Here is a 22,597-nt window from a genome sequence, read left to right on the forward strand (position 1 = left end):
AAATAAAACTCCATGCTACATATTAAAATGATATAAACATGTTTTAAAATAGGTATTTCTAGTTTATGAAGTTGTAATTTATTTTATAAAACCAAATTGGGATTGGATTTTATAATGAAAACAAAATACAATGGACTAGAAATGGCACCTTTGCATATTTAAAGGCAAATTCATGACATATTAAATTCACTATAGTGCATATAATCAGTAAGGGAAACACTGTTGAACTTCCCATGATGATTTCAAATGGATTTTCTAACTAGACTGACAATTCTCATCATTTATCAGTTTGACTGAATACTACAAATTTACTAAGAAAGTGTTCCTTGTGGGGGTAAAAGAAGGTTTATTATACATATCTATATTCCCTCTGCCCCTGGTTAAAGTATTGACTAACATTTGCTATTAGCAAAATATAGTATTTTCAAATTAACATCTAAGCACTCAATATATTTTCAAGTGACTGATCTTCCCTGCAAATACCAATGCTGTCTTAAGCACTTAGCACTTGATTTATGATGTGTTCCTTCTCTTTTGTAATTAACTTAATTTGGCAAACTTCTCATGACCTGTTGAGAAAGATTAAGTGATCAAGCACAGGTAAAATCATAGAAGCAACAGACTTCAGGAATTGGTAACCTGCCTCTGACCTCTCTGGCTGGAGGTTAACATTATGATTCTCCTACTTCCTAAACCATTAGCTTCTATGGTTGAATCTTGATTTGACAGAGTAAACAAAGGGGATTTCTAGAAGAAATGCCAGAGGAAAAGAAAAGTTTCTTAGAAGAACCAACATCACTTTACCTTCATAAAACATTACTAATTCAAGGAATTCAAATGTTAAATATACAATTCATAATCACAAAATATGGTAATAACACAACATTTAAAACTCTGCCTTTTCATAATTTCCACGGTACTAAAGGATGTGGAGTGTGTTATTACTCCTATTACCCAGTTGATAAATTCACTTTCACAAGGACTTAACAAGAACAGAAAGCCTTTTCTTTTACTCCTGCCTATCCAAAGTAAACAGGAATGGTCCTAATCAGATACTTAAAGGCCTAATTCTAAGAAAAAGCTTTGATGGGTCTGAGCAAAATAGGATACCACATAGTAACATTCACTCCAATTTTTTAATTAGCAAAATAATGAAAAATTTCTGTAGAGCTGAAGTCATAGCCAAAATTTTAAAATACAGTACTTTTCTTGATTTGTTCTTAAACATAATAGTAATAAATATAAACCTGTGATTTTTTTAATTAGCTAATTTAAGAAATCACCTAAGATTGTGTGTCAACACTACTGACAACCAGTGCAATTTAGAATAAACCAAACTTGTTTGTGTCAGAACAAATAAAAAGAAAGTTGGAAATATAAATCTATCACTTCAAATTTTGCCTGACATGCAATTATTTTGTCTATTCCAGAATTATATGGCAATTTAACTGATTAAGCCGGAATCCTATTTTTCCCTCAAATCATGATTTAATTTTCCATTTCCCAAAAGGATAGTAATAGAATCACCTCTGCAATCATAAATAACATATGGATTGCTAGCACAGACAAATTTAACAGTGTACTAAAGAAGCATTTATCTGGAAAATTATTGTGAGTAGGTTCACATTAAAGTTTTTCATGAGCATTAATCAAACTTGCCTGCCTATACTGAACATGCTAAACCAATTACCTAATTGAAGAACAAGTAGTAGCCATATTCTGTTTCATTAAGTAGAAAGAAAGAAGGAAAACCAGTTCTTAAAATCTCATTTTCTCTAATTTACAAATGCCTGGAAAAACATTACAATAAGAAGTATTTATTATATACTTTATACTTGTTTATATGCCTAGACATGAGTCATAAAATTCTCAATTAGATCCCAGAGATTTATCTAATTACTAAAATGTCAATCTCTGAGAGTTGTACTTTCCACATTAACCACAAATCCTGCATTTTTGTTTTCACAGTTAGATTTTGCTTAAACTTTTCTTTCATAATTCCCTATGGATTTTAAAGAAAACTCAACAGAAAGCACACTCAAATAATAAAACTTGTTTATCAAATTCAAAGATCAATAATTTATCCACTGTAATAACTGGGATAAACTGGGCTAAAATTTACCTTTGCATAATTTGTGGAAAATAACATGAGTGGATGAAGTACTAGGATAAATAAATTGGAACACTGGATGGATGAATCTCAGAAACATTATACTGAGTGAAAGAAGCCAGGCACAAAAGAGTACATAACCTATGATCTCATTTATATAAAGTTCTAGTACAGGCAAAACTAATTTATAGTGAAAAAAATCATATCAGTGCTTGTCTGCAGTGTCAGAAGGGCTGACTGCAGAGTGGCAGAAGGGACTTTCTGGGGTGACAGAAATGCTGCATATCTTGAATGGGGTGATGGTGAGATGGGAATATACATTTATCAAAACTCAACTATGCATTTAAAATGTGTGCATGTTATTGTCTATAAATCATACCTCAATGAAGCAGATAAAGAGAAAAAGGCAAAATAAATGAAAACAGAAGGCAGGGACTATGGAGTTTTACAATAGTTTAATAAATTGCCAAATGACCACATATTTCTCTTCCCATTAAGAGGTGAAGTATTACAGCCCCTTAATCTGGGTTGACCATGTGACTTGCTTTGCTTAATGGAAAATCAGCCATATGTGACAGAGATTCAAAAAGCCCTTGAACAGTGGAGTCTGCCTGTTTGCTACTCTTGGAATCCTGAGACCACCACATGAATAAGTCCAAGTTAGCCTGCCAAATGAGAAACACGAGGCCCAGAACTCCCGGCTGACAGACAGCCAAAGTCAGATATTTAAGTGAGGCCATCAACCACTAGCATAGTGCAGAAACATAAATAAGCCCAGTCGAGACGAGCAGAATTACTCAACTGAGCCCAAGCCAAACAGCCTACCTACAGAATCACAAGCAAGTTGTTATTTTAACTAAGTTAGCAAAAGGTTATGGATACAAATATTTATGGAATCTGATTCACAGAAAGAACCCAGAACCTCTATAGAAAAAGCACAGACTATGTAAGCTTTAAAAGCACAAAGAAATTTTATTTAAAACCTGTTACTGGTGTCTAGGGGCAAGTAAATTTTGCATGATGGGTTTGGTTGAGGAGTATTGGAAGTTGCTACAGAGAAACCCGACATGGCCAACTGAGAGATACGTTATCTTCCTGCAGTGGTATCTAAAATGATAGAAACTGGCAAAAGTTCTTTTTTCTATCCTTTCCTATAGAGTCAAGAGAAGACAAATCGTATCTTCCGTAAAGATGTGCACAATATCGCTGTGGACTAAGGAGTTTATGATGCAAAACTCAAATACTGAAGAGTACCACTGACACTCTTAGAGTTCCTTCCAAAGAACACTGAGACTTTTATAAGTCTATAAATGGAATGGATCTAGTAAGGTAAAAATCTAAAAAAAAAAGAACGGCAGGGAGGGCAAATATTACTAAAGAACAGGGTTTAGATCTATGAACAATGGCTTAAAATACTGAAATGATAGGTTCGTGTTTAGTGATAAGGTGCATCTCATAAGGCAGGGGAAGGGCATACTTGTCTGGCCTTGTATTACTGAAGAGACAGGGAAACAAAACTAAATTCTGAATTTAGTTACTATTCAGAGCTTTAAGTCTGAAATGAAAAGAGAAACACAGGAAAATAATCGAGAAGAGAGTGAAATTTATAGCATTTATAGCTTCAGATACATTTATACCCGACATTTCTTCATACAGGCAGTATATTTTGGCTGTTAAGAACATCAACTCTGGAATCAGACTCCCTAGGTTTAAAAACAGCTGTCATTAACCAGCTATGTCACCTTGGGAAAGTTATTTAATCTTTCTATGCTTTAAGTCTTCATTTGTAAAACAGGAAAAGTACCTACTAGAGCTCATAAGAAATTTTCTACAAATATTTGTTCTTATAACTATTCTTGTTGTGGTAGTTATATTTACAATTTACACAGCAAGCATCATAAAGTAAACCTGGAGCATGTGATTAGTAAAAACTATATAATTAGTATTACTGTGATTTAGTGAAAATTATGTATTAGCTTCTTTAATCCTCAAAACTTCTTTTGTGTCCATCTTACAAATGAAAGGTTATAGGCCCAGAAATAGTATATAATTAATCCAAAATCACATATATAATAAATGTCAGAGCCAGACTTTGAAGATAGACAATATGGATCTAGCATTTGTGTTCTTCTCTTCACTCCTACATGGTGATACTAGCTTCCAAAAATGGGACTCATGACAGAATAGAGAGATGGACAGAAACTCTCTAGATAGCTATATGGGGGGAAAATTGACCCTTATTTCACATTATACATAGAAATCAATTCCAAATGGATTGTGGATCTAAATACAAAAGGCAGATGGAAAAAAAAACCTCTAAAGACACACAAAATTATCTGTATGACAATGAGTAGCAACCTATTTCTTAACACAAAAAGCACAAACCATTAAAGAATATAAATGAATGTATTTCACTTCAGAACTTTTATTCATCAAAATCAATTGAGAGAGAGCAAGTAAGAAAGTGAAGAAATCTGCTGCACATATAACAAAAAGCTCATAATCAGAGAACTAAAAAACAAAATAAAAAGTCATAAACCAATTAAAAAAACAGACCTCATGTAAGAGATATACAAATAGCCAATAAACATATGAAGAAGTGTTCAATCTCACTGGTCATCAGGGAGATACAAAATGAAACCATGAGATACCACTACACATACACCAGAATGGCTATAATCACAAAAACTGACAGGACCAAGTATTGATAAAGATGTGGAACTACGAGAACTACCAAATATGGCTGCTGAGACTATAAACAACTAATGTGGAAAACAAATTATGACCCAGTTTTTCCACTCAAAGGTATACATCCATCAGAAGTACATGTATACCAAAGGACTGCAGCAATAATCAGTGCAGTATTATTCAAAATAGCCCCAAACAGGAAATAATCCAAATGCCTATCAACAACAACTGACTAGATAAACTCTAGTATGTTCATACAATAGACTCTAGTACAATGAAAATGAATGAACTACAGACATGAAGAGGGATAAATGTCATAAACACAACAGTGAAACAGGCTATATAAAAATTAAAAACATGATACCATAAAGCTCAAAATCAAGCCAAGACTATGGGATTATCAATCAATACTCTTGAGGTTAACAAGAATAGAAATTAAGAGGATGTACTATGAGGGCTCTGGGGTGCTGTAATGTTTCTATTTCTTGACCTGGATACATTTTCCTTGTATAATTCATTGAAATGTACATTTATGACTTGGGTTCTTTTTTCTATGTATGTTGTAATAAGAACTGATTTTAAAAATACAGTCATGCCATGTCAAAAAAAGCACTCTGAGCAGCTAGTTATTTCTCAAAAATACCTTAAAAACAAGGATGTACTCTGCAAACCATCACATTAGTTTTATATTATCCAAGTCTTATCTTTAAATCACACACACACATACACACCCTCTAGACCTACTATGTGTGGAACCCTATGATAATTTGTGCTATCTCAAAATAACTGCATTTGAAGAAGCACAGCCTAGCTAATATTTATAAATATTCTGACTTACAATATGCCAACAATATCCTCTATTACATATAATGAAAATACAGTAAAGTGACTTTAAATAATGTGACCATGGGGGCACTGAATTTTTTTAATCTCCCCAATCTTCTCCAACCAGGACTACAAAAACAAAGAAAACAGCACCAAAAACAAAATAACAGAAAACAAGCCCAAAGAGAACATCTTCAAAAAAATTCATTACAGGTAATCCTCCAAAACTCTGTAATGTGGTTTTTATCACCAACAGCGGCAGGACCTACAGAAGATCAACTACTGTATGACAGGAGTATATATGCTAGGATGGACAACCTACTACTCTACAAGCCACAGAAATGAAAAAAGTATGAACTGATGAATCTGCAAATGGACTGCAAAACCAGACAGTCTCAAAAGCTCCAAATCATATGTGACAGTAAATAAGTCTAACAGTCTACAACCTCAAAATCTCTAAAACGTCCAGGAAACACCCTCTTCGAGGAGGAAAAACCCTCACACTGAAGGATAATCACCAGAAACTAAAACCAAATTGAACAAGGCAGAAACACTAGGGGTAAAAGGGAGAGATGGTTCAGATAAGGGAAAGGAGTCGATGAGAAGAAGGTAGTGATGTCCACAGGCAGCAAATCCCAGAATAAAATAAATAAAATAAATAAAACAACAAAATGCAACATTTCAAGCTGAAAGCAACATTTCAAAATTCAAGATCTATAGAGCTCTAAGGATAGAACAGAAGGCTGAAGACAGAAAATCTTTTTTTTTTTTTAAGATTTTATTTATTTATTTGACAGAGAGAGACAACCAGCGAGAGAGGGAACACAGCAGGGGGAATGAGAGAGGAAGAAGCAGGCTCCCAGCAGAGCAGCGAGCCCCATGTGGGGCTCGATCCCAGGACCCTGGGATCAGGCCCCAAGCCAAAGGCAGACGCTTAACGACTGAGCCACCCAGGCACCCCAGACAGAAAATCTTTCTGAACCAGACGAGTTCTGAGAAAGACTGTGTACACAGAAAGGTCATATTTAAATTCTCTATAACAAAAAGGAAGCCATAAAAAGACAGGTTGGGAAAGTTATCCTATTTCTGATACCCTCACGCCACAAAAACCTTCTCCTAATAAAAATTATCTGATTTAAACAAGGAGAACAACAGCAACAAAAAAGAGAATACAGATTAACTCCATAAAAAATAATACAGAGGAAAAAAAACACAGAAAATAGCAGAAAAGAATTTGAAAGAAAATGAATGATAGAGGAAAGAGGTGAGAAAGGAAATCTAATAAACTTATAATTAGAGACCTGGAAAAAAAAACTTGGGCTAGCAAACAGAACAAATATTTAACAGAAAAGCAACTCTTCTCAGATTAAAAGAGGATTAAATTTACACATTAAATGGGTCTATTGTGCATTTGGGAAAACTGACCCAATAACAATCAACAAAACATATTATAGTAAAACTACATGATAAAGAAAAAATTCCTTTGGACATCCAGACAAAAAGTCTAAGTCACTTAGGGAAAGGAAATCAGGATGGAATAAGACTTCTTCACAGCAATATTTTATCCTAAAACACAATGGAACAATATGTTTAAGACATAAAACACAATGGAACAATATGTTTGAGATACTTAAGTAAATCAAAGCCAAAGGTTGTATAAAAAGCCAAACTATCCCTCAAATATAAAGACTACAGAGAGGTAAGTTTATAAACATGCAAGATGTAATAAGATACCGTTTTCCCATGTGCTCTTCCTGAAGAGTCTCCTAGAGACAAGCTTCAGAAAACTAAGAAATGAGTGGAGAAATTTCGGATAAGATCCGACGTGTAAGCAAAGTACAAAAACTTTTTTATATAGTCTGGCTAGTTTACTTTTTGGCTTTTCTTCCTTTTAATTACCTGAGATACTCTAAATAAATAATATATTACACACTCAATCTGCTTCTGAAATACACTGCACAATTTGTTTACCTTTTCTGGGTTTTTAGAATTACTTTTTATTTGCCAAATACTGACAACTGAAATTTCCAGATAGTAAGGCTACTTATGGCATCATAGTAGTAACAGATTTCTTTTGAAAACAGAAAAAAAATAAGTGATCCTATAAGTTAATTCTACACAGTTAAAACACTCTAAGACCCAAAGGCATAAAAGTCCATTGACAGACATTTGGCTTTGCAGTTTGCTGAAACAAAAAACAATGAAGAAATACATTAACTGACCTATATGAGAATATAAAATTATCAATACTGACCTGATAAGCTCTGTTTATTTGACTAGCTGCCCAACTAGCATATTTCATGTTGTCCTTTTTTGTTTTTGCACTTGCTTTTGGATTAGAAGCAATATGACTTGCCGACTAAAAACAAAAAAGAAACATCAAAAACAAAATTCCTTTTTTCTAGCCAAGATAATCAACAAAAACATGTATGGGTCATATTTGCAATGGGATAAGAAAGAGTACCAAAACAATTTTAAAAATAAAAATAAAGTGGAATGAAATTAGTGTTTAAAAATGAAAATATAGTTTAAAATATACACAAATAACGAATCATGGAACATTGCATCAAAAACTGGGGATGTACTGTATGGTGACTAATATAACAAAATAAAAATTATAAAAAAAAAAAGAAAAAAATAAATAAAAAAAAATAAAATAAATAAAATACAGACTAAAGTGACAAAAAGAGAAGGAGCATCTTAAATACCTAAATTTATTTTATTAATTATCTACCACAACTCTTAAAATTAAATACTTAAATACTCTAGAATATCATTTAAATACCATAGGATATTGAAGGTCATTAATATTTTTTGTTATTAAATTATTATTTCTAACTCTTTATTATTATATTACTTCAGCTTTTCTATGTCAGAATTATAGAATTATTGAATATTAATGTAAGAAAGAATCTCAAAAATAATTTAGTCCAATTTCCTACATTAACAGGTGAAAAAAATTTAAGTCTACTAGGAGTGATATGACTTGACCAAAGCAAGTTATTGAAGTTATTGAAAGCCTTAATAATAGAGAAAGATCCTCACTTCCAATCTAGTTCTCTTTTCACTTTACCAAGAGTTTCCGAACTATGTTGCACAGCACCAGTTAGAATCACTGCAATTTGATCAATCCATCCTCTTCTTTTAAAAAATACTTAAACAAGAGATTGTTAATCTAGGATCCATGAAAGAATATGTAAACCACCAAAATTATATACTAATTTTTAAGCATATGTTGTATTTCTAGGGAGAGTAAGATCTTTAATCGTATGCTTAAATATATCTTATTCTTAAAAGGATTCAGCGATATGATTAAAAAAAAAATTAAGCCTTTCTTTTATACCTAGCCTATGTTATAGGCTCTTTCCCACTCTCTCCTCCTCTGTGAGGAATTTATTGGCCAAAATCTTATTTTTACACCACTATGTCTTTAATGTCACCTTTTTGGTATGAATTTTAGCAAATGCTGTGATTAAGAGAATGACTCTGGAATCAACTGACTGAACTGACATCCCAGCTCAATTACACTTAATAAGTCTGTAATCATCTTCTGACAAATTAACTAGATCTGTGTCTCAGGTTCACTTTCTGTGAAGTGGTAGTAATAACAGTATCTTCTCAAATAGTTGATATGAGGATTTCATGATTTAAAATTAAAAAAGAGCTTAAAACAATGCCCATAAAGTGTTATGTATAAACTATCATTAATAATCTATTCTTAAACATTTTTTAAATTAGTCTTTCATTTATTTGGTAAAAACAGACAACACTGCTACTACACTGTATCTCCAACCTACTACAATTGACATTGGGTAGATCCAGGAAAAATTTCTTGAAATTCCTTTGAACTATTTTCTAATCATATTTTGTCATTCCTTTCCTAAAAATTATTTCATTAATATTTCTTCCTGCCTCTATTTCTGCAATCAATTCTTTTTCACTGAGCCCCAACAAGACATTCATCCAAAAGTCCTTGAAAAGACCAGGATAAATTAAAATTTCAAAGGACTGGCCTATTAAAAAAAAGTTTTCTGATTGTATGAGGGACTCATTTTATGTATATTTTAAAGCTCAGCAAATTCTTCCTCTATTTCCCATAGCTCTTGTTAATCGCCTTTTCTAAGCTCGTCGTTTGGCATACATAAACCATAGAAATATTTAATTACATGCTTCCCACAATTTCCAAGCTCTTATCTGTACTGTAAAAAAGTTTTGACAGTAGAGATTTTATTGCTAATGTCTTTTATTGCATAGTTTAAAACTATGTCATACAATTATAATTTAAGGTAAGAAATACAATAATGTTGGGCATAAACCCAAGATATCAAAACAAATAAGATACATAAAATGGTTTTGTATCTATTACTATATAATAAAAAGGCAGATTTAAATTCTGATACAATAGAAGATATTTTATAATAAAATGTCAAATAGTTAGGATGTATTAACATTTAAAAATAAAACTGCCTTATAACCATTGCTCGTATTTAACCAGAAGAAAAAATATGCTTATCAGCAAAATACAAACAAGAGGGAAGTGATTGGATGGGATAGTTAATGGACTTTAAACGACAGATTTCATAAAATAACATTAAACATGCACCTCTACTCACCATGTAAAGCCCAAACAAAGCTCTCATATTTCTGTTGTTCAGTTTCAGTGCCTGTGCAAAATACTTTCTTGAAAGTTCGAGGTTTTCAAGTCCACCTTGGGTATATTTAACCTGTTAAAGATTGCAGAGTGCTGAAACCTGTTTATTTTACTACTCTGAAATATAGCATGTTTCATCATACCATAAGCATTAGTAATTGAAACAGATATTCTGTAAACAAATACAAGATGTTAAAAGAATTCATCTTAAAGTTGTTAAAGACAAATTTTAAAGCATAACCCCCCCTAAGAAACCTATTCTATGAACATTAAGATCACAGAGTATTTTTTAAAACAAAGTGCTGTCGAAAAAGCCAATATAATTTCTTTTTTAGCTGCCTTTTTAATGTCTCACAATTTTATATTTTCTATTAGTAGCATTCTAAATCTATACTTACATACTGAGTTGCTCTTTTCTAGTCACCTTGACATTCCTTATTAATGAAATGCTTCTAACCTTACAGCATTCAATTGTATTACTATTCTTAATAGTAAGATAAGTATTTTTTACTTCCAAAAATATTAATCTTAATATGAATGTCCTAGAATATGGATTTAAAAATCATAATCATTGTAAATGTCTCAGAAGCCATTAAATGGTAACAACTGTGGCATCATTAGTTCATGATTAGGAAAGAAAATATACAATAAAAAATACAAAGAATTTCACTGTTTTAAGTGCTTTTCTTTTTAAAGTCATATTCCCATTATAATATTAAAAATGTAAAGCTTTTACACCTCTAAGTCAGTTTTTATGTCTTAAACATCTATATACATGCCTCACATTAAAGACATATTCTTAGCTCCAAAATGATATCTAACACCAACAAAAATAAAATCATATACAACTGTTGTTTTTGAAAGCACTTACTTCAGCATACTGCTGACAGTATAAGTGGTTGTGTGGATTAGTCATCATTAGCTCCTCTAAACAAAAGGCTGCTTTAGCATAGCTGAAAAGTATGAAGAGGAGAAATCAATTTTAAAACTCACATATACCATCTTAGCTAAAATAAAAATAATTTAAAACAATGCTTGAAAATAATTTTAAAATAATTTTAGTGATGTTAGACATTTTATTCCCAAAATTTAAATAGCTTCATTAATAAATACTTGCTATGCTGAATACTTAATAATAACAAATAACAAAGGTTTAAATTCTAAAGCAGCCTATGAACAATCAGTAGATACTACATTCTTAAAACTGAGTCACTATTATGACATCCAAACATTATTCAAAACACAGACTTCAAAACCCTGGATCAGCTTACACAGAAAATAACTTCAAGTCCATTGATCACTTGAATAAAATATTCAAATAGCTAAAGTGTAAAGAGGAAATAAACATTTTATTAAATACTATCTATTCACAAAAATCCTTTACTGACACCCATCTACCAACATATTCTATTTTAAAGACTTTTCATTACTTGTCAATACGAAATTATAATGAAGTTATAAATTTTTAAACCCATGAAAAATAGATCAAGTTAATGGTTTTGATATGCACTCTACTACTATTTCATCATGTGGTAAAGAAACAAACATCCTGCTAAAAACTTGAGGAGAGGACTGCTACAAAGGGCTCTGGAAAAATGGTTTTATACCACATGACTAATTCTCCTCAATGTATTTTATAAGTTTAAGCAATGTGAATATCGTCACTATTTACTATTTATAGGAAATCCTAAAGAACACAGGTGTTGTAAAATCTATTTCCAATAAAAGGTGATGACAGTACCCAAGAGAAAAAGACCACCTACGGTTATTTTTGGCATTTGTCACCAATATACAAAGCTACCTATCTTTATACTAAGTCTAATATACTTAGTTTTCAAAATACACATGCTGCAGTTTCACATACGTGTACTGACTAATAACAGTTAACTTGTATTATGTGCTCATTAAGTATCATACACTTCTCTAGGTGTGTTGTATGTATTAATTCATTTAATCCTACCAAAACCCTAGGAAGTAGGAAATTATCATCATTTTATAGTTGAAAAGGCACAGAGATGTAAACCGAAACCTAGGCTATGCCACTCCAGACAGCCTACTCTTAACCACTATGCATACTGCCTCTATGCACTACACACAGTGAAAAATCGTGGTAATGACGGTAATGATGAAGAGGTCAATGGTAACATAAAAACGGGTACAACAATCAAACCCAAAGGGCCCGAGAAACTAAAAACACCCTATAGATTACCAAAAATCATAGCATTTTAGATTTATACACACATACTGTTACCAAGAACCATACAGCTATTTATTAGCCTTTTTCATTTTTATACCCAAAACCTAGCACTGATTCCGAATATGTGATAGGTATATAATAAATGACTGAACAAATGACTGAATAAATGTCTAGAACAAAAGTATTGTAACTACCTATCTGATATATATTTATCATTCTATAAGAGAAGAAAACTCAACTTTATCAAAAGGACAGTTCCTTCTAAATATAGTTCCTTTTACTAAGATGATCCAAAACTCATATTAATGTTAAGAATAAATGTTCTTACAGATTTAAATGGGTTGAGCACAACTGTGACTCTGGTTTATATACAACATAAAGTAAGTTAAAATAGGCAGGTATGAGTTTCTACTGAAAAATGAATGCTAAGATATTTTTCTCAAAAATTATTTAGTATCACATACAGAAGAGGATCCCTTCCCTCAATTTTACAAAGTATAAAATCAAACTAATTTTGTGGATAAAGTATAGAATCAAATAAACTTAGAGCTGAAAGGAGCAGATGATCCAATACAGTTTTCTCAACAGAGGTTCACTCAAGAGTATTTAAACCATACGGCAAGTGACTTGAGTCTCAATTCTCCCAAAAATGATACATAGCCAAATGCATAAAAAAGTTAATTCATTACATACAATGACTCAATGATTAGAGAATTAAAATTATTTGAATCAACTTAAAATAACTACTAGTATTAGTATGTTATTAGAGTCAATAACTAAATAAAGTTTCAAAGTTCTGTTCCTCACAAAAGCATTTGTATAGGTTACAGATCTATCCCTACATTGCTTTATCAACACCACGATTTTTCCTTATAGGATTTTGATAATTCCATTTGTTATAGAATTTTATAGTACGGCTGGACCTACAAAAAGGAACCAGTCACAATCATAATTAACTTATATTATTAATTGTTCCTTGTGGATATAACATCTAGTCTTAACTACAAATCAAAAAAAATTAAAAGTCTTTGTTCAAGATACATGTATTTGTTTATAATACATATCGGTAGTAATAATGTGTATTTTAACTAATTTTTTATATTTAGAACAAGTAAAATGTCTCAATATGGTCAACTAGTGTAATATATATCACTGCAATCACCTAATAGAAACTAGAATTTATAAATCAGAAGTAAATTTAAATAAAGGAAACAAAGATATTCAAAAAAAGTACGTGGCAGAATTCTATATCTTCTTTAACCTCTGTAACAACAATGAATAGGCTTATATGAACGTTCTACTTTGGAAATTTATTTGGAGTAAAAATTCTAGATCTATAGTAGCAATGCTGCCTGTGACCTATTATATTTAAAAGAGCTTACTCTTACTTATTCCTATGCAAAAAGAACGCCAAAATGATAAATATATCTAGCAACTCCTAAATTGCTACATTTTGCCACTGCCCACAAAACTGACATCCCATAGTAACTTACCTCTTCTACCAAAAACAAACGGTAAAAGGAAAAAACCCCACCTACTACAATGACTTGCTCAAATAGGTTAAATGCATTAAATGAACAGATTCTGATTTCATATAGTTTCAAAAAAACCTGGAGATATTTATTTCCACTCACCTTACACCTGAATATTCCCTCTGTGTTCAATAAGAAAAAATAAATGGTCACTTTGTAAATAACAGGCTTCAAGACCAAAAAGAGTTCTGTAAAACAAGCTAAAAGGGGAGGCTGAACACAATTATCATTTCCCCTAAAAGGAAATTACTTTTCAGGTGCTTTTCTGTCTTAGTATTTCTTGATTTCTTGGGATTTTTCAGTTCATTTCTCTTAAGTATACATTCAACTCTATGAACTCTTTAGAGACTCAAAATAAAGCAAAACTGAATGTGGACATTAACAAGGTGAACCAAATAATAATAATAAATTTAATTAAAGGTTAAAAATAAAGTATAGCCTATTTTAGAACTGAATACAGAACTATTAGAAACACATGCAAAAAAATAGAAAAAAGAAAACAGAGCTGATATACTTATGTAGTTCTTAGAGGACATGAAAGCAATAAAAACATATAATCTGACTACATAAAAATATAAAGTTTCTATAAGTTAAAAAATCAATATAAAAAAGATATATAGCAAACAAGGATATATTTTTGACAAGACAAAGGTTCATACCATTTGTATAAGGAGCTATTAAAATTTTTTTAAAAGTTGTAACCAATTTTCACCTAACAAAATTTACAAAGACTAAAAAGAATGATAGCACCCAGTGTTAAGGGGATGCTAATAATTGCTTATGTGACAGTAAACTGATACTACCTTTCTGGTGAAGAACTAGGAACGATTTATCAAAACTACTAAAAATATGCGTATCATATAATCAAGTAATTCTAAGAATTTAGTCCAAGGAAACAAAATAATTAATACAGAATTATAGTAAAAATGAAAAAAAAAGAAAAAAAAAAGCTTTCTATTCCCCTAAGAAACTGATTAAGAACACTAGAATACATTAATAAGATGGAATAATATAAAGCCATTAAAATCACATTGTGAAATATTTATTGTGATAGGGAATGCTATCAAAACATAACTAAGTGAAAAGCATAAGCTATAAAAGATAATTCTATCTTAGTATCTATTTCAAGAGGTACTGAAGAAAAATATTAAATATAAATTGTAGATAAGTTAAGATGATGCAACTACACTCGATTTGGTCTTTACTCTTTATTGTGTTTTTCAAATTTTCTTCATTAGGTATTTCTTTAATTTAAAAAATTCCTTGATTAATCCGAAATTTTTTTAAAGCTTTTAATCACAACATCTTTAAAAGGCACAAAAACATTTTAAGTAACTGTCATCTGTTTTAGGGACAAAATAAAACTAATGTTGATTGTTTCACTGCACTCCAACAATTCAGTTTCATGTTATTTAAATTATATACTGTATACTTTACAAATGTGGACTTTAAAGCTATGAAAAATGGAACACCTGAAATTAATATAGCACTGTATGTTAACTACACCAGAATAAAAATAAAAATAAATTTTGAAAAAAAAGCTATGAAAAATGGAAACATTACCATTTAAGCCAAATGTACCACCACTCTGACATACATAAGAGAATCTTAAGTACATTTACATATGTGATTATATAAGCACACATACATCTATATGAACATGATTCAGGACAAAATTTCCTAATTGGAAAAAAAAAGATTCTGACAGCCAGAGCACAGAAGAGAACTGAAGAATGGTTTCCAGAATACAGTACACATTCATTAAATCACAGCTATTACTTTTATTTTAGCTTCCGGTTTTACTAGAAATATGCAGATGACTACCTTAATTCTCCATTTCACATTACACATATAGCCCTAGGCAAAGGAAGACATAGTATCTTCATTCTATTTTATTTCCTGTGTCAGCTATTTGTAGTACGACAATGAGGTTAACTATTCATACACCGTAAGAATATGCGCAAGAGACTATGATTCTATTGCCTCAAAAAGAAGAAACAAAACAATGTGATATACTTCTGATTTAGAAGAACTAAGGGAAAAAAGAAAAAAATCCTGCCTGTAGATGGAGGTTAGCATTAATGCTGCAATATTAGAAAACACGCACTAAGACCTAAGACGAAGCTAATCCTCTCACACTGGGATTTCCTCCTGTCACCGCATCAATAAAAAAGCTAACAAAAACATTAAATATCCAATAAGCAAGTTCCTACAGCATTCAACATTCTTGATTATTCTTGGTCTTTTACCCAGGCAACAGAATGCTTCTACTTTGGAAGAGTTGATTCTCTTAATACTAAGGCTAATAAATGCATACAATTGGCAGAATTTTTAAACAGCAGGGAGTATAATACTCTTTGTATATTAGAACAATTTAGACTCTAAAAATTCACAATTTTGAATCACTAAAAATAGATTTAGTTCAGCAAATGTAGACCTTTACAATTCCAAAGAATCCATCTGTATTTGAAAGAAAAACCTGTTTCTCAAACAAAAATAATTTAGCAAAACACAAATGACCTAATTAAAGCAATACGCATATTATAACCAACAGATGATTTCTTTTCATTTATTTACTTTGTTCATTTAAAATGACATGATTCACATCCTCTCACCAATTCTTCAGAAACGTCTTCTGGACTTATATAATAGTTATAAAAACTTCACTCCTAGTAAAATTTACAACTTACTCATGTTCATTGATATAAAGTTCTGCAAGTTCATGCCAGGCCTCTTGGTCCCCAACAAATCTGGTGAGAGGAAAGGGGAAAAAAAGTGTGCAGATATTCTGTAAATGAACAGCATGGAGGCAAAAAGGAAAATCAAATGCAAATTCCATTTTAATTAAAAAAGATTTATCAGAATAACAAAACACAATCCTCTTGTAAGACACTCACTGTTCCAGATACTCATTCAGTTCCCGAATGGCCTCCACATTTTTCCCCTGGGCTTTTCGAATGGCAATCTTACGCTTTCTTGCAGCCTATGGGTTGACATTAATAAAGGATTAGGCCCTCATGATTCCCTGGGTTTTTGTAAAGAAGGTAATTTGACTGTGCAAATTATTATCTCAATGCCAGTGAAATTCCATTGTAGAACTACTGCTTAGTGGGAGTTTATAAACATACCCCATGACATCCCACTGGGGAATTCAAACATTCCTCTAACAATCACATATGCTTTACTTTTGATGTACACAATGTATGCATCATTTCATTCAAATAAATAACCATCCAGATTCTGATAATTACAAGCCAGCAGGGAATCCTAATCTTTACCCAGCCTAAAGTCCTTTACTCTGTCTCATTCATAAGATTTGTATGTTAAGAGATAGAAGGATAATGGAGATTAGAAAAAAAAAATCTCACCATGGCCACTTGAATGTCATTATAAAATATAGCTCCTGATTACTATTTTCAGTTTTAAGAGAAAAATCTACCTGTAAGTCTTTCAAGAATAACACAGGACCTGAAAAAAAATATTTTATAAACAGACAAAACTTTTAAACTTGCATTTTAAAGTTTTTAAAATGAAAAAATATCAGTCTCATTTATGTATGCATTCATCAAATATGTACTGAACATCCACTGTTTGACAGGTACTGTGCAAAACAATGAAAATATGAAGATAAAAAAAAGAACAGATAATTCCTCATTATCTCATGAGAGACTCATGAGAAAAAGACACATCAAATAAAAAGACAATGATAGAGATATCTAGGATGTCGTGGCAACATGGAGGAGAGCCTAACACAGGCTGCATCAGAACAGAGGTGGTGTAAGGGCTGGAAGCAAAGAGGGCCTGAGATGTGACACCTGTACTGAAATAGAAAGAGCAAGGAGATGTTAAAAAAAAGCAAAAGAGGGAATTGTGTGGAAGATACGGCATAGGTGGAGGAACACAGAACAAAGGCAAAGAAGACAGCAACAGTGTGTATAATCAAGACTATCCATTTGAGGCTGGAGTTAACAGGCACTGAAAAGCACTACATAAATTATTAAATTTATATCTCTTCCATCTCTGTTTTATCTGTTTAGCAGACAGCTAAACAATAAAACGAACAAAAGCTATAGCCAAGTTAAGTTTATTAATTATAAACATGATTGCTATTGTTTCATATAATACACACTCGACAAGATGCAGACAAGGGAAGTAAAATGAATGGGGCCTCTTTAGACAAATGGAGCTACCTGTCATGGCTAAAAAAGGTGGGGGTTTTGCTTTGAAAAAGTGAAAAGTCAAGAAATCAGAGAGAATCAAGAGACTCCCAATAAATAAGACCATGAGTGATTTTTATAATAACAATGATAACAACATATTGGCAATAAAAAATGAAATGTGTTAAAAAATGTATATGCTTGATTATTCAGCTCATGCCGAAGGCCTAACACAATGCCTGCCAAATGATAGTACTCAAATATTTATTTTTGGAATAATTTCACTATGTACACCAATAAAAGTGCCATAATAAATGTACCATTTAAAAAGCCTCAAGTATTCAGAAAGAAAGTAAAAGAAAAGCTCTACAAGTTAACTCAATCCTAAAGGCTTTATGAAGAATATCAGACTTCAAATGACAGCCTTCTCCCAAGTTCTTCTGAAAATAGGTGATGGATAAATTAATATATAATTAAGAAACTAATTTCTTTTGGATATATTATATCTAATTTCACCAACCCAACATCGTTTGAAACATATCTAACTCTTTATTCCTTTCATTCATCATACTACTACTACTTCTACAGACAATATGGTAGAACAGAGTCCACATTTTAAAATAAGAAAGACAAGAAATAAATTCCAACTCTTGGCACTTACCAGCTTTCTAACCAAAGGCAAAAATTCTACCACACATGCTGACATAAGAACCAATTTTTATTTATCATGATAGTTTTAAATGAGCATTAAGCAGGCATTTCATTTCTGGCCAAGATGGGATCAGATTTACCCTCTTGCCTAAACCAACCAAAGAACTAGATTAAATACATGAAATAATTTTTAAGGCACAGGACAACAGGCAACAAAGAACAGTGATCCCCGAGAAGCTAGAAACAAATGAGGCAAGCCCTATTTTTATTGCCCTGCCTCACTATTTGAGAGAGTTTCAGGGGTCCTGTGCAAGAAGAGAAAATCAGGTTGAGTTCAGTGGACTAGTGAGTTGAGGAGAAGGAGCTGAGAGCCCAGGAAGGTCAAAGGCTAGAGTTTGTAGACATAGCACTGGAGAGGAAAGAATACAGAATAAAAACTCTAGATTCCCCTTGAATTTCAAGGGCTTCCCTTGAGTACTCAGTTTGTACTGATCAGTGCATGTGTGTGAAAAAAACTACCCAAAGCCAAGGAAAGAACCACCAGAAAGGTTTAGGGGGAAGTGTCTGGAGCTCACGCAGGGCTGGGAATAGTGCCTCTTCCTACCAGACTGACTGGAAAATGCCATCAGTCCTGTGGCACTGGCTACAGTACCCAGAAGGAATGTAATGGGGAATAACTAGCTAGCCCTATAAGCACTTTCTGCACCTCTCTAACAGAGACCCAAAAGAATCAAATAGTTTTCAAGTAACTTAATTATATCCCAAAAGAAAGCTCAAGAACATATTTTGGGAATATAAAAATGGAAAGGAGCAAAGAAAATTTTTGAAGATGATAGTTTTGTTCACTACCTTGATTGTGGTGATGGCTTCACAAGTGTATACAAATGTCAAAACTTATCAAATTGCACATCCTACTTAAATATATGCAGCTTATTCTACATCAATTATATATCAGAACAGTTTTAAAATAGTATTAATTGGACTAAATGTTAAATAGAGTCTTGAATATTTATCAATTTCCATTTATTCTTTCTTATAGTTTTTTTTCCTATAAAATATGCCAATGTTCTGAATTTTTCTAAATGTCTTGTTTGGATCAATCTTTGCAAATGTCAGTTTAAATCTTAAAAATGAAAACTGTCCCACATTTTATAAGTGATTTTAATAACAGAATTCCTATTATAAAATATAAAATATTAATAACCACGAACAATTCTTCATCAAACTTGCTACATGCCTTCTGTAACATTATGTATAAGGGGGCCAGCCAGCAGTTCTTCCTGATACTCTTGTCATATCTTACAAAATAAGCTATGGGGCAGGGGTGGTGGGGGGAGGGATATTAAGGAAAGGATTAAAGGATTAAGGTCTACCAGCAAAATACAATTTACATCTCTCCTACTGCAGATGCTGGGACTCAGAAAGAAACAGACCATTGGCCAACAGAAGGAAAGCAGTGTTCTGGATTCTTCTAGGGCTTATGTCCATAACCCTGGGAAATGTGACATTCTAAAAGCATCTTCACTCTTGGCACAGAGGCAAAATTACATCTAATTCCAAAACAAAACTTCAAATATTTGATAAATCACAATAGGTAGTTCATAATTCAAGGTAAAATCTGATCTTTCTGAAATACAAAATTCAACTAAAAAGACAATAATTATCATACCTCCTTCTGAAAAGTATTCATTCAACAAGTATTCACTGAAGGCCTACCATATGCTAGGCATTAGTTCATACAATGGACATACATTTTTCTCTCAAGGAGCTTTCAAAGAAGAAAAGCCTACTTTTATTTTAAAAGCAAGCAAAGAAAAAACTGACTGGTGCTTAGGCAAGCTAAGGGATAAAAGCTCAGTGAGCCTACTCCAATATTTGACTCTCACGGGTTAATGACTAAAATTCTCACATCTGAGAGTTACCCTTCTAAAAACCATTCACAGCTAAAGTAATTTTAATTGTTTGCATATTTTTACTGCAAAATACTCTTTGTACAATAAACCAATTCACAATTTAGTATAAAATATTGTTCCTCAGAACCCCAATTTTCCTCAGAGGTCAATGAGTAGGAAGTAGGGAGAGGTTAACTATATAGAGCACCAGAACCATGCCCTTTCTTCAACAAGAACAGAAATAAAATGAAAAACATTAAAGGAGGCAGTTCAGAAAGAAATCAAATGGCTTTTTAAGCATATTAAAAGACATTCAACATCAATCATAATGCAAATTATAACAAGATAATGTTTTTTTTACCAATTAGACCGGCAAAGGTTAAAAACAAAAAAGCTGATAGTATACCATGTGGGAGGATACAGGAGAAGACGCACTCTCATAACCACAGAAATGAATATGGATAGCCAAAATGCCTTTGTGGAAGGAAGTTTGGTAACATCTATCAAAATTTAAAATGCATGGACCTCCAGACTTAGATTCCAGAGTAGGAATCCATCGTACACATTACATTCACTGCAACACTGTTCCTGGGAGGAAGATATCAGAATCAATCTAAGGGTTCAGCAAGGGAGACTTACTTCAAGAAGTAAGTTTTTCAAGAAAGTGTTTTTCATACATCATGCAACGCAATGCTATGCAGCTATTCAGAGGACAATGTAAGGATGTGCTGACGTATAGCATGATCTTTACAACGACTGCAAGGTAAATAAGCCACCTTTTGCATTTCCAACAACTCTCTCTGTCAAAAAGGGTGTACACCGATGCACACGTACATATTTGTGTGTGCACAAGGGAAAAATCTCTGGAAGAATACATAAGAAATTATTAACAATGTTTGCCTAAGTGAAGAAGGATAAGAGATTGGGGTGAGAAGAAAGACTTATTTTTCAAATATTCTTCTGTTTGTAATTTTTAACATGTGTATGTATTACATTTTCAAAAAAATATTTCACAACCTTTTAAAAAGATGGGGGGAGTCCATTTCAGCACCCTCCCTAAAGAAAATTTGAAAACTTCCTTTCTAATCACTTTATTCTTTCTTCCCTAGGTAGACTTGGTACTTAAATAGTGCCAAGGATTCATTCATGAGATATGAGGACTTTCCCTAGTCCATCATCTTTGTTTCATTTCAACCACATTCATCCTTCAAGAGCTGCAAGGCTCAAAAATCACACAGCAGGTAACTAAGAATTGAATAGTCTATTTCAAAGTCCATAACCTGTTCACTAAATCACTCTGAATCCCTAAGCATAAAGTCAAGTGGGTGTCGAATTTGTTCTTTTATACCCAGCATCAAGCATACTGTAAACACTCAACAAATGTTTTTTTGAAGGATTAATGAATGCATGGGAGAGGGAAGGAGAACTCCTTAAAGCCTGAATGAACAACCTCATTTCTATACTCTATATCTAGAAACACAGAGGCACAAAACCAGTAATAGAGTCATATGATCACTTTTATACAATGCAAAGAAGAACTACAGTGTAAAAGCTTGAATTATACCTATGGATGAGGATGAAACTAGACTTTCCCACCTTTGAGGTAATACTTTACAGTTGCTTTGAAAAAAGAAACTGTGATGTCTTCTATGCTGCCACTTAACTGTTTAATGTAAGTGAAGTCTTCCCCTACTAGACTTAATTAGTTCTAGGTCTTACATGGTTTTCTTATCTCCCTCAAAGTCTACCACAGTGCTTTCTACGGATACACTAACAGAAAGTGTCTTTATTCTTTGTAATACCAACATTCTGGTGGCTCATGACAGATACTCAATAAACATCTACAGAAGGACAGAAGGGACTAAGGGGACATTAGGTAGGGACAGTATTTAAT

The 22,597-nt window shown here is 32.3% G+C and overlaps 1 protein-coding gene across 15 annotated transcripts in view; it reads right to left on the bottom strand.

The window, feature by feature from the left end:
• EMC2 (ER membrane protein complex subunit 2) overlaps window positions 1-22,597 on the bottom strand; it is a 540,022-nt gene that overhangs the window by 499,910 nt on the left and 17,515 nt on the right. For all 15 annotated transcript variants that reach the window (XR_015725757.1, XR_015725760.1, XR_015725759.1 and 12 more), the window contains exons 6-10: window positions 16,901-16,986; window positions 16,694-16,753; window positions 11,146-11,227; window positions 10,237-10,347; window positions 7,878-7,982 (exon numbers count right to left, since the gene is read on the bottom strand). Coding sequence is in view for 2 of the 15 variants with exons in the window: in XM_045805790.2 (XP_045661746.1) it covers window positions 7,878-7,982; window positions 10,237-10,347; window positions 11,146-11,227; window positions 16,694-16,753; window positions 16,901-16,986 (444 nt within the window). In the remaining 13 variants the exon portion in view is untranslated. The remainder of the gene's footprint in view (window positions 1-7,877; window positions 7,983-10,236; window positions 10,348-11,145; window positions 11,228-16,693; window positions 16,754-16,900; window positions 16,987-22,597) is intronic.

Source organism: Ursus americanus, chromosome 9 (genome assembly GCF_024610735.1).
Source record: "Ursus americanus isolate L20-20 chromosome 9, mUrsAme1.1.p, whole genome shotgun sequence".
Classification (NCBI taxonomy): domain Eukaryota; kingdom Metazoa; phylum Chordata; class Mammalia; order Carnivora; family Ursidae; genus Ursus; species Ursus americanus.